Raw genomic sequence first — 13,661 nt, 5'->3', positions numbered from 1 at the left:
TATTTTGTGTGATCTTTATTCTCTCCCTATGTTAATGCAACTTAGCATTGAGTTGGCTTTTTTGACTGCTGCCGCACACTGCTGGCTCATATTTAAGTGATTGTCCACTAAAATATGAGCCAGCAGTGTGCGGCTGTACATGTGTATATATACATGGATACATACCAGAGGTGGGTTCCTACCAGTTCGCACCAGTTCGGTAGAACGGGTTCATCAAATCTACCGAACCGGTTAGAAGAGGTTCCACCAGAAAGCAGGCCACACCTACAGAAGAGGTTCCAAATTTTTTTGAAACCCACCACTGACACACACACACACACAAACACACACACAGAGACAGACAGACAGACTCACACAGAGAGAGAAAGAGAAAGAAAGGAAGAAAGAAATAAAGAAAAAAAGAAAAAAGAAAGAAAAAGTGAGGGAGAGATGAAATAAAAAAAGGAAAAAGGGACAGAGAGACAAAAGGAAGGAGAGAGGGAGGGAGGGAGGGAGAGAGAGAGAGAGAAAGAAAGAAAGAAAACACATGGCCAGCAAGCCACTCCCACCAGGTCACATGGCCAGCAAGCCACTCCCACAAAGAAGGCCACACCCACAGAGTAGGTTCGAAATTTTTTTGAAACCCACCACTGATACACACACACACACACACACACACACACACACACACACACACACACACACACGGTACTATACAAGGTGTGTGTGTGTGTATTAAAATGGCAACTAATAAATATTGAAACAGAAAACAAAACAGTGAAGGAAGTCACCCCTCCTAGAAGAATGAGATATTTTGAGAACTGTTTAAAAAGGCAGAATATTATTTTTCCCCTAAAAGAGAAATGGAAATCTTAAGGGAGACAGAAACTCAGAGCCTCAGCTCCCTGACCCCATCAGATAATTGGTGCCCATTAAGAAATACTGGGCCAGCCTTACAAGACAAAAAACCTCCAGCCTCAGGGTGATGGGATTAGCCCTCGCACAAGATCCAAACCAAGAGAAAGCTATTAAGACCCAATAGGAATTTCCCAATACCCTTTCAGAACACCAGCTTCCTCATTACATCATCACTCTCCAAGCTTCAACCAAACCTAGGGGCTCAGACAAACATGACCCGACATGGCCCCCTGGGAGTTTGACAACAGCCAATAGAATAAATGTTCTTGCCCAGGAACAGGAAGCTCAAGTGCAAAGCCCAAGAGAAGGTATAAAAGCCACCCTCTCTCAACTCCATGTGGTCAGCTGCCCAGAACCATGTGCTTGGTGGTTCTACTTCACCATTAAACCCTCTTTCCAATCAGCCTCCAGCCTCCATTTTGTCTCCAGTTCCCTTCTCCCAGCTTGGAACTGAACCAGACGGATATTTCTTCCAACAACAGGAATGAATAAAGGTAGGCTATAATGAATGGAAATACATTTGACCGCGCTAAAAATAAACCCTTGTAAAGTTTTGTGTTAAAACTAATAGGATACAGCTTATTGTAGTTTTGCATTTGAGGTTAACACTACTTCCCAGTGTTAGCTGTGTAGAAATACCTGCAGGTCATCAGAAAGTTGTGATAGTGTCTGTTCCACCGCAAGATCTTCTAAAAATATAAAAAAAGAATAGGAAAATTGATTATGTGAGCTATATTCCCTGAACAAAAACACAAGAAAGAGGAAAATCATTGTCAGATCTTGTCAAAGCACCATCAGGAAAACAGAGAAATGGTCAGATTCTTGTAGATAAAATCGTGCAAATTAGAAATGCACTCATTTCTCCTCCCCACCGCCATCATAAAAGTAGATGTACTTGACAGGTGTTTGTGGCCTGCCAGCGGTCAGCACAGCTGGCAACAGATTTGGACAGTGAGGAAGTGGGAGAGGAACGGCTGCCTTCAGAGTCAGTGAGGCAGAGAAACAGCTGGAGCCTGTTCCCACGGTGCGCATGCGCAGAGTTGCCAGCCGAAGGGAACAGCTAAGGAAAAGGGGTCGATTTGCGAGTAAGGCCAGAGGTGGATGATGAATGGCCCCTCCCAGAGCAAATATAAATAAAAGAGGAGCGAAAGGGGAGTGGAGTTTGCAGGAGACATTTAGTTCGTTTCATTGGTTCGTGACTCTCTGAGACTCCTTGCCAAGTTTTGCAGATATCAGCCTGGCAGCTCTCCAAGCCAGATAAGGTCTGTGACTGTAAATCCTCCATTAAGAGACTTTGCTGGATGTGAATGAGCAGAATTCACAGTCAATTAATAAAAGGGTTTTTTTTTTTTACGGGACAAGGAGTTTGCTTCATGCTCTTGGGAAGCCTCGGTCAGAACAAGTTGATCAGAAAAGATTAAGTAGGTTCTGACTTATTTAATCTGAAACAAACAAATCCCAGGGGTGGGGTGGGGGGAATCAATGGCAAACTGCTTCCAGGTTGTTCCCAAGGAAACCACACGGAGCAGAAAGAAAGCTTGGTTTGCGAGGATCTTCATTCATCTGCTTAATCTTTGAAACTTTGTATGAAACACACACCGAAGGGATTTCGTGCTTCAGAATGAGAACACGGAAGACGAGAGAGGGAGGGAGGGAGGGAGGGAGGGAGGGAGGGAGGGAGAGAGAGAGAGAGAGAGAGAGAGAGAGAGAGAGAGAGAGAGAGAGAGAGAAATGTAATCACTAAAGATGACATACTTGATATTCAGATGACATACTTTGATTTAGATCTGACAGCTTCTTAACAATTGCCAAATAAGATGTCAAAATGTTGCCTTTGAGAAATGCACAATTCTGCATAATTAAGAGTAGAACCAAAGGTCATTTTTCACAGGAACTATTGAAACAACATGAATATGTTACCTCCATGGATTGTTCTACCTATAAGAAATTGGGGAAGCACCCCCCCCAAAAAATGAGCATACATAAACATTTTCTTCCTTAACATATAATCTATAATCTCTTTACCTGATATCTTGGGTTATTATTGATGTGTTGATATGTCGAAACTTCAACTATCTATTCATTCCAGGGTAATAATATAGGGCTTTGGTAATGATTTAATTTAATTTATTCCATTATTCATTTTCAATGACACACTACAACTACTTCGATTAATAATGGTTGAGGCTGCCAGAAAAGAAAGAAACAGAATTTTGCTTCTCACTCAACATCCAAAGTGGTGGTAGAGGAGGAGGAAGAGGAAGAGAAAGAGAAAGAAGAAGAGGAAGAAGGGGAAGGAGGAAGAGGAGGAGAAGAGGAGGAGCAGGAGGAAGAAGAAATATTTATATTAATACTTTAATATCTCTGGGGTCACCCCTCTATCCTTGTGCTCCTTGACCTCTCAGCGGCCTTCGATACCATCGACCATGGTATTCTTCTGCGACGGTTGCGAGAGGTGGGAGTGGGAGGCACCGTTCTTCAGTGGTTCTCCTCCTACCTCTCGGACAGGTTGCAGTCGGTGTTGGTCGGAAGGCAGAGATCGACCCCAAGGCCCCTCAATTACGGGGTGCCGCAGGGTTCGGTCCTGTCCCCCCTCCTATTTAACATCTACATGAAGCCGCTGGGTGAGATCATACGCCGGCACGGGATTAAGTATCCCATAATTGGGGCATACCAGGGGTTGTGACTTTAAATATATACCTTTCTCTCTGGCTCAGCTGATAACGGATCAGAGCCTGTGGCTTAATGGCTAAGACGTCTGCCTAATATGTAATATAGCCCAGGTTCGAATCCCAGTAAGGGTATGGCTAGCTGATGAGAGCTAAATAGCTTGAAATAGATCTATACTAGTCTCCCTTTATTTATTTATCAGCACAAATAAAACGCAAATATAACAAAGGCAACAGTAAAAATATTGGGTTTCTGTCGTGATGGACTCTTGTGACGAGCCGATTGACAGAGAATGGAATATATATATAGTATACAGAAAATTTAATCCCATGGGAGAAATTGCATTCTAAGTAAGCTTTTAAGAAGGGACCGGAAAACCATTTGATTAAAATGTTATAGGATCTCCTGCTTTGAAAGGGGGCTGGACTAGAAGACCTCCAAGGTCCCTTCCAACTCTTGTTTCGATGTAATATTTTGGGTAGGTACTTAGACACACACACATGCCTGTTTCTCAGTGGACTAAGAAGAACCAAATTATAGGAGAAGAAGAAAACCTGTCAGTTATGACTCTTATATTTTTCCAGGAATAACAGGCATGTCATGAGTCACTCTTTGATATTACATAAACCTCTGGGGGGGAAAAAAACCTCAATCAAGAGATTGCATGCAAAATTGTTTGTATTCAATTGTCACATTAAAACAGAACAACGAAAAGAGATTCTTCCCACTGAATTAAGCAAACCTGGTGATAAGATACTGGGACAAGAGGTAGTCCTTGACTTACAAACAAAATTGAGCACCAAATTTCTGTTGCTAAGCAAGACAGTTGTTAAGTGGGTTTGGGCCCATTTTATGACACTTCTTGCCACCGTTGTTAAGTGAATCACTGCAGTTGTTAAGTGGGCAACAGGTTTCCCCATTGATTTAGCAAAAAAAAAGGGGGATCCCATGACCCCCAGCCCACCCCCAATCATGGCAGCCATCATAAATATGAACCAGTTGCCTAGAATTCAAATTCTGATCACGTGAGCAGGGGAATGCAGTGATGATCATAAATGGTCATCGGGGACTTTTTTCAGTGCCATTGCAACTTGGAAGGGTCATAACATGAATGTTTGTAAGTCAAGGACTAACTGTAGTATATTTGCATTAGGCTATATTAATAGAGGATGATGAAATAATATTTCAAGGGCAAATGCACCCTGAGCATTATAAGATAGAGAAGGTAATATTCACCTTTGACTACAACCAATAAAGCTACTTGAGGCAAAACAACAAACGAAAGAGTAGGGTAGGGTAGGGTAGGGTAGGGTAGGGTAGGGTAGGGTAGGGTAGGGTAGGGTAGAGTAGAGTAGAGTAGAGTAGAGTAGAGTAGAGTAGAGTAGAGTAGAAGAAAGAATAGAGTAGAGTAGAAGAAAGAATAGAGTAGAGTAGAGTAGAGTAGAGTAGAGTAGAGTAGAGTAGAGTAGAGTAGAGTAGAGTAGAGTAGAGTAGAGTAGAGTAGAGTAGAGTAGAGTAGAGTAGAATAAGTAGAGTGGAGTGGAGAGGAGAGGAAATGAGGGAGTAGAGCAGAGCAGAACAGAGCAGAAGAGAGCTGGAAGGGACCTTGTAGGTCTTCTAGTCCAGCCCCCTGCTCAAGCAAGAGAACCTATACCATCTCAGATCCAGCTTTGCTTATTCTGTAACCGCTTGACTGTAGTAAAAGTGAACCTTTCACTTTAAAAATGGAATCGAGGGTCTTTCTTTCCTAAACACTCCAGCCGGGATAAGCCTGACACTGAGCTACAAGATATGACCTGGGCAAGTTGGTGGAAGAGCGAAGCTGTTCTAGTGTTGATCTTAGCAGGAAAAGAAGATGCTGTGTATTGTTCTCAATTCACAGCCCTCCACATACCTAACTTCAGCTGTGGCAAACTGGGAACTTCCTTTGTGACGGTAGCGTAGTAGCCCTGAAGTCCTCGGTGGGCACTGAGGAGCAGGAGGCATAGGTCTTTATGCCACTTGTGGGCGTGTTGCCTGCAGTTTTCTGATGGCACATAGCAGCTGCCCTGCAGAAGAGAGGAGGGACAGAGAAGCAAGGAGAGCACATTACTTGATTTGAGGCTCATCATCTGCCTAAATCACCAATTCTTGAATTAAGCAGATACGATCTTAGAAGGGAAAAAAAAAGGAGAAACATTTCTGTTTCAAGTATCTTTCTGCGAATATGGTAATTCTGATTTAAGTGCTTGTGTGCTTAATGGATTTTGTATTCAGCAAAGCGGTTTAACTTTACAAAATTGAGCTGTTTCAAGGAAGGGAAAATGCATGTAAAAGGGTATTTTCAGAATGTTCTCTGATAATCAAGGCTCTATGAGGAATATCAATTCTTCCGGCCCACATAAGTACTCAAGCAAGTAGCTCCCCAAATATACTGGATATATTTTAAATATTTTTACTGCCATGATTGTTTGGTCTGTTGGTTAAGGCATCAGGCTAGAAAGCAGGAGATCTTGAGTTCAAGTCCCACGTTAGCCACACAAGCCAGCTAAGTAAGTCTGAGTCAGTCACCAGGAGACTGTGAATTCTAGTCCTGCCTTAGCCATTAAAGCCAGCTGAATGGACCAATCACCAGGAGAATGTGAGTTCTAGTCCTGCCTTAAAAATGAAAATCAGCTGGGTGACTTTGGACCAATCACCAGGAGAATGTGAGTTCTAGTCCTGCCTTAAACATGAAAGTCAGCTGGGTGACTTTGGACCAATCACCAGGAGAATGTGAGTTCTAGTCCTGCCTTAAACATGAAAGTCAGCTGGATGACTTTGGACCAATCACCAGGAGAATGTGAGTTCTAGTCCTGCCTTAAACATGAAAGTCAGCTGGATGACTTTGGACCAATCACCAGGAGAATGTGAGTTCTGGTCCTGCCTTAAACATGAAAGTCAGCTGGGTGACTTTGGACCAATCACCAGGAGAATGTGAGTTCTAGTCCTGCCTTAAACATGAAAGTCAGCTGGGTGACTTTGGACCAATCACCAGGAGAATGTGAGTTCTAGTCCTGCCTTAAACATGAAAGTCAGCTGGGTGACTTTGGACCAATCACCAGGAGAATGTGAGTTCTAGTCCTGCCTTAAACATGAAAGTCAGCTGGGTGACTTTGGACCAGTCACCAGGAGAATGTGAGTTCTAGTCCTGCCTTAAACATGAAAGTCAGCTGGGTGACTTTGGACCAATCACCAGGAGAATGTGAGTTCTAGTCCTGCCTTAAACATGAAAGTCAGCTGGGTGACTTTGGACCAATCACCAGGAGAATGTGAGTTCTAGTCCTGCCTTAAACATGAAAGTCAGCTGGATGACTTTGGACCAATCACCAGGAGAATGTGAGTTCTAGTCCTGCCTTAAACATGAAAGTCAGCTGGATGACTTTGGACCAGTCACCAGGAGAATGTGAGTTCTAGTCCTGCCTTAAACATGAAAGTCAGCTGGATGACTTTGGACCAGTCACCAGGAGAATGTGAGTTCTAGTCCTGCCTTAAACATGAAAGTCAGCTGGGTGACTTTGGACCAATCACCAGGAGAATGTGAGTTCTAGTCCTGCCTTAAACATGAAAGTCAGCTGGGTGACTTTGGACCAATCACCAGGAGAATGTGAGTTCTAGTCCTGCCTTAAACATGAAAGTCAGCTGGGTGACTTTGGACCAGTCACCAGGAGAATGTGAGTTCTAGTCCTGCCTTAAACATGAAAGTCAGCTGGGTGACTTTGGACCAATCACCAGGAGAATGTGAGTTCTAGTCCTGCCTTAAACATGAAAGTCAGCTGGGTGACTTTGGACCAATCACCAGGAGAATGTGAGTTCTAGTCCTGCCTTAAACATGAAAGTCAGCTGGATGACTTTGGACCAATCACCAGGAGAATGTGAGTTCTAGTCCTGCCTTAAACATGAAAGTCAGCTGGATGACTTTGGACCAATCACCAGGAGAATGTGAGTTCTAGTCCTGCCTTAAACATGAAAATCAGCTGGGTGACTTTGGACCAATCACCAGGAGAATGTGAGTTCTAGTCCTGCCTTAAACATGAAAATCAGCTGGGTGACTTTGGACCAGTCACCAGGAGAATGTGAGTTCTAGTCCTGCCTTAAACATGAAAGTCAGCTGGGTGACTTTGGACCAATCACCAGGAGAATGTGAGTTCTAGTCCTGCCTTAAACATGAAAGTCAGCTGGGTGACTTTGGACCAATCACCAGGAGAATGTGAGTTCTAGTCCTGCCTTAAACATGAAAGTCAGCTGGGTGACTTTGGACCAATCACCAGGAGAATGTGAGTTCTAGTCCTGCCTTAAACATGAAAGTCAGCTGGGTGACTTTGGACCAATCACGAGGAGAATGTGAGTTCTAGTCCTGCCTTAAACATGAAAGTCAGCTGGATGACTTTGGACCAGTCACCAGGAGAATGTGAGTTCTAGTCCTGCCTTAAACATGAAAGTCAGCTGGGTGACTTTGGACCAATCACCAGGAGAATGTGAGTTCTAGTCCTGCCTTAAACATGAAAGTCAGCTGGGTGACTTTGGACCAATCACCAGGAGAATGTGAGTTCTAGTCCTGCCTTAAACATGAAAGTCAGCTGGGTGACTTTGGACCAATCACCAGGAGAATGTGAGTTCTAGTCCTGCCTTAAACATGAAAGTCAGCTGGATGACTTTGGACCAGTCACCAGGAGAATGTGAGTTCTAGTCCTGCCTTAAACATGAAAATCAGCTGGGTGACTTTGGACCAGTCACCAGGAGAATGTGAGTTCTAGTCCTGCCTTAAACATGAAAGTCAGCTGGGTGACTTTGGACCAATCACCAGGAGAATGTGAGTTCTAGTCCTGCCTTAAACATGAAAATCAGCTGGATGACTTTGGACCAGTCACCAGGAGAATGTGAGTTCTAGTCCTGCCTTAAATATGAAAATCAGCTGGGTGACTTTGGACCAGTCACCAGGAGAATGTGAGTTCTAGTCCTGCCTTAAACATGAAAGTCAGCTGGGTGACTTTGGACCAATCACCAGGAGAATGTGAGTTCTAGTCCTGCCTTAAACATGAAAGTCAGCTGGGTGACTTTGGACCAATCACCAGGAGAATGTGAGTTCTAGTCCTGCCTTAAACATGAAAGTCAGCTGGGTGACTTTGGCCAATCACCAGGAGAATGTGAGTTCTAGTCCTGCCTTAAACATGAAAGTCAGCTGGGTGACTTTGGACCAATCACCAGGAGAATGTGAGTTCTAGTCCTGCCTTAAACATGAAAATCAGCTGGGTGACTTTGGACCAGTCACCAGGAGAATGTGAGTTCTAGTCCTGCCTTAAACATGAAAGTCAGCTGGATGACTTTGGACCAGTCACCAGGAGAATGTGAGTTCTAGTCCTGCCTTAAACATGAAAGTCAGCTGGGTGACTTTGGACCAATCACCAGGAGAATGTGAGTTCTAGTCCTGCCTTAAACATGAAAGTCAGCTGGGTGACTTTGGACCAATCACCAGGAGAATGTGAGTTCTAGTCCTGCCTTATACATGAAAGTCAGCTGGATGACTTTGGACCAATCACCAGGAGAATGTGAGTTCTAGTCCTGCCTTAAACATGAAAGTCAGCTGGATGACTTTGGACCAATCACCAGGAGAATGTGAGTTCTAGTCCTGCCTTAAACATGAAAGTCAGCTGGATGACTTTGGACCAGTCACCAGGAGAATGTGAGTTCTAGTCCTGCCTTAAACATGAAAGTCAGCTGGGTGACTTTGGACCAATCACCAGGAGAATGTGAGTTCTAGTCCTGCCTTAAACATGAAAATCAGCTGGGTGACTTTGGACCAATCATCAGGAGAATGTGAGTTCTAGTCCTGCCTTAAACATGAAAATCAGCTGGGTGACTTTGGACCAGTCACCAGGAGAATGTGAGTTCTAGTCCTGCCTTAAACATGAAAATCAGCTGGGTGACTTTGGACCAATCACCAGGAGAATGTGAGTTCTAGTCCTGCCTTAAACATGAAAATCAGCTGGGTGACTTTGGACCAGTCACCAGGAGAATGTGAGTTCTAGTCCTGCCTTAAACATGAAAGTCAGCTGGGTGACTTTGGACCAGTCACCAGGAGAATGTGAGTTCTAGTCCTGCCTTAAACATGAAAGTCAGCTGGGTGACTTTGGACCAATCACCAGGAGAATGTGAGTTCTAGTCCTGCCTTAAACATGAAAGTCAGCTGGGTGACTTTGGACCAATCACCAGGAGAATGTGAGTTCTAGTCCTGCCTTAAACATGAAAATCAGCTGGGTGACTTTGGACCAGTCACCAGGAGAATGTGAGTTCTAGTCCTGCCTTAAACATGAAAATCAGCTGGGTGACTTTGGACCAATCACCAGGAGAATGTGAGTTCTAGTCCTGCCTTAAACATGAAAATCAGCTGGGTGACTTTGGACCAGTCACCAGGAGAATGTGAGTTCTAGTCCTGCCTTAAACATGAAAGTCAGCTGGATGACTTTGGACCAGTCACCAGGAGAATGTGAGTTCTAGTCCTGCCTTAAACATGAAAGTCAGCTGGGTGACTTTGGACCAATCACCAGGAGAATGTGAGTTCTAGTCCTGCCTTAAACATGAAAATCAGCTGGATGACTTTGGACCAGTCACCAGGAGAATGTGAGTTCTAGTCCTGCCTTAAACATGAAAATCAGCTGGGTGACTTTGGACCAGTCACCAGGAGAATGTGAGTTCTAGTCCTGCCTTAAACATGAAAGTCAGCTGGGTGACTTTGGACCAATCACCAGGAGAATGTGAGTTCTAGTCCTGCCTTAAACATGAAAGTCAGCTGGGTGACTTTGGACCAATCACCAGGAGAATGTGAGTTCTAGTCCTGCCTTAAACATGAAAGTCAGCTGGGTGACTTTGGACCAATCACGAGGAGAATGTGAGTTCTAGTCCTGTCTTAGCCATGAAAATCAGCTGGGTGACTTTAGGGCTGTCACACTCTCTAAACCCAATCCTTCTCAAAATTGTTATTACGGGGAAAATAGGAGGAGGAAGGTGTGTTGGATTGTTCACCGCCCTTGAGTTATTTGTAAAAATAATAAAGGGGAGGATACAAACAATAAATACATAAATTATCAATTAATGCCAGGGTAATGCCAGACCAACAATCAAGTGGTGAATAATATCCCAATCAAAGAACCACCAACCCAGACCATAGAACAATGAATAACAGCCTAACCAAGGAACTACCGGTTCCACCACAAAATCGACTAAAGGGCGCTCGACGAAACCGCATAGCTGACGTCATCACAGCGTGACAACAGCGCGGAGAAAAAAGCACGCTGTAAACGCTAAACCTAAAATTAACCCCTAAACCTAACCCCCCTAAACCTAATCCTAAACCTAACCCTAAACCTAACCCTTAACCTAACCCTAAACCTAAACCTAACCCTTAACCTAACCCTAAACCTAACCCTAAACCTAACCCTTAACCTAACCCTAAACCTAACCCTAAACCTAACCCTTAACCTAACCCTAAACCTAAACCTAAACCTAACCCTTAACCTAACGCTAAACCTAATCCTAATCCTTAACCTAACCCTAACCCTTAACCTAACCCTAAACCTAACCCTAAACCTAACCCTTAACCTAACCCTAAACCTAAACCTAAACCTAACCCTTAACCTAACGCTAAACCTAATCCTAATCCTTAACCTAACCCTAACCCTAACCCTAACCCTAACCCTTAACCTAACCCTAACCCTAACCCTAACCCTAACCCTAACCCTAACCCTAACCCTAACCCTAACCCTAACCCTAACCCTTAACCTAACTCTAAACCTAACCCTAAACCTAACCCTAAACCTACCCCTAAACCTAACCCTTACCTTAACTTGAATTGGATTGCTTTCAAAGCACTATTTAAAGCACCCTTCTTTCTCCGCGCTCGCTGTTGTCGCCCTGCTGATGACGTCAGCGACGCGGTTTAATTAGGCGTGCTTTAGAGCGCGGTTTTGTCGTGCCACGGGAACTACCAAGAAGAAAACAACACTTCCACCAACATTGACAGGGCAAGCCACTGTATATAAACAGAGAGCTCACGCCTTTCTAGCACTGATAATGTTACTCGTAGGGGTAATGAAACGTCTGCAGGAAAACAACCAGAGAGCACCACATTTTGGAGTATAAGATGCACCTTTTTCCCTCAAAAAAGAGGCTGAAAATCTGGGCGCGTCTTATACAGCATTTTTTGCCTCCCGAAACCCCACCCTCTTCACCAAAATGGCCATGCATAGCCTTTAGGAGCCTTGCAGAGTGCTCCTGGGGCTGGGGAGGGCAGAAATGAGTGAAAAAGAGGCCATTGTTTGCCCTCCCAGCCTCCAGAAGCACCCTCTAAGCCCCCTAACAGCTACGCATGCCCTTTTTTTGACAAAAAAAGGGACGTTTTGGGGAGATCTGCAGAGTGCAAGAACTTTTTTCTTTATTCGCCTCTTCAAAACCTTGTTGTGTGATATACTCCCAAAAATACGGTACATCCTGACATGATTCCTTTGGGTTGAGTCAAACCATTTCCTATTAAATCCGCAAAGTTAGTATATCGTCCAATTAAGCGTATCTTAACTTCTGTTCCACCCAGGACAGAATTATGCCGATATGGATAGTCCTCCACTTATGACTACAATGGAGTCGAACATTTCTGTTGCTAAGCGTGATATATATTAAGTGACTTTTGGCCAGGGGTGGGTTCCTGCCAGTTCTAACCTCTTCTATAGAAGAGGTTCCACAAATCTACAGTGAATCAATTTAGAACTGGTTCCAGCTCCCTCCCCCCGCCAGTCTGCACCACGCTTGCCCCGCCCGCTGCTCACTGATTGGCTGGCTCACCAATCTCCCTGCCTGCCTCTAAGACTCCTATCTAAACCTTAAAGTCTTAAAGCTGTCAAGTTTGAACACCCCTGGGGGTTTTTTCTAAAGGGTTAGGGTGCAAAGGTCTTGTAACTTGACAGCTTTAAGACTTTAAGATGTGCTTCAAATGCCAGAGTTTCTGAGCCAACATTTTGGTTGCTAAGCAAGAGCGTTGTTAAGTGAGTTTCACCACATTTTACAAGTTGGCCACGCCCACCCAGTCACATGGCTGCCAAGGCACTCTCACTCAGTCACATGGCTGGCAAGCCACTCCCACCTGGTCACATGGCTGTCAAGCCACGCCCACCTGGTCACATGCCCAGCAAGCCACTCCCACAAAGCAGACCACACCTACAGAAGAGGTTCTAAAAAATTTTGAAACCCACCACTGCTTTTGGCCCATGTTATGACCTTCCTTGACACACTTGTTAAGTTAGCATGGCTATTAAGTGATTCTAGTTTCCTCACTGACTTTGTTTGTCAGAAGTTCGCAAAAGGGGAGATCCCGTGACCCCAGGACACTGAGACCGTCATAAATATGAGCCAGTGGCCAAGGAGCTGAATTTTGATCACGTGACCATGGGAGATGCTGTAACACTTGTATGTGGGGAAAATGGTCGTAAGTCACTTTTTTTCTGTGCTGTTGTAACTTTGAATGGTCATTAAATGAATGGCTGTAAGTCTGGGACTCCCTGTAACTGACAGTCAGCAGATTGGTCAATTCCTTCTTTATTTGCTGTGTATTATCATGGTATAAAAGAAAGTGATAATTCTTCAATAATTTTAATTGAAGCTGATCCTCCCTAAATAGAGCATGAGGTGCAGTTATATGCCTGCCTTCTGGTGCATTTCCTGCGTGCCAGTCAAACATTGGAAAAAATAATGGCACACAAACTTGGCCACTGTGGAGTGGTGTGGTGGCTCTGGCCTCACAATTAGGAGGCTGTGAGTTTGATCCAGGGAGAGGCAGATATTTCTCCCTCTGGTCACAAGGAGACTAGATCTACTGAACAAAACTCCGCCTTGGCAACAGGGAGAGCATCTGGCCAGTAAAAACCCTGATAGCTCCATTTAGTTGCTCAGAACTCCACCCCACAAGAGATTATGGGATCATTAAAAAGATGATGAAGATTTTGGAAAGGACCCTGATGGCGTCTGCTCAAGCCTTCTGCTTTGGCAGAGATTTTGGATCTTTCGCGGCAAGCGAAGGCCTGCATTTA

General features: G+C 44.3%; 1 protein-coding gene across 1 annotated transcript in view; it reads right to left on the bottom strand.

The window, feature by feature from the left end:
- FAM135B (family with sequence similarity 135 member B) overlaps nucleotides 1-13,661 on the bottom strand; it is a 146,370-nt gene that overhangs the window by 29,157 nt on the left and 103,552 nt on the right. Inside the window, exons 8-9 of the mRNA XM_087706658.1 lie at nucleotides 5,462-5,615; nucleotides 1,537-1,586 (exon numbers count right to left, since the gene is read on the bottom strand). Of these exons, the coding sequence (XP_087562784.1) occupies nucleotides 1,537-1,586; nucleotides 5,462-5,615 (204 nt within the window). The remainder of the gene's footprint in view (nucleotides 1-1,536; nucleotides 1,587-5,461; nucleotides 5,616-13,661) is intronic.

Source organism: Thamnophis sirtalis, unplaced genomic scaffold (assembly GCF_051295495.1).
Source record: "Thamnophis sirtalis isolate CommonGarterSnake01/CBP01778 unplaced genomic scaffold, rThaSir2_p1.2 scaffold_2, whole genome shotgun sequence".
Taxonomy (NCBI): Eukaryota; Metazoa; Chordata; class Lepidosauria; order Squamata; family Natricidae; genus Thamnophis; species Thamnophis sirtalis.
This window is presented reverse-complemented; position numbering and strand designations above follow the sequence as displayed.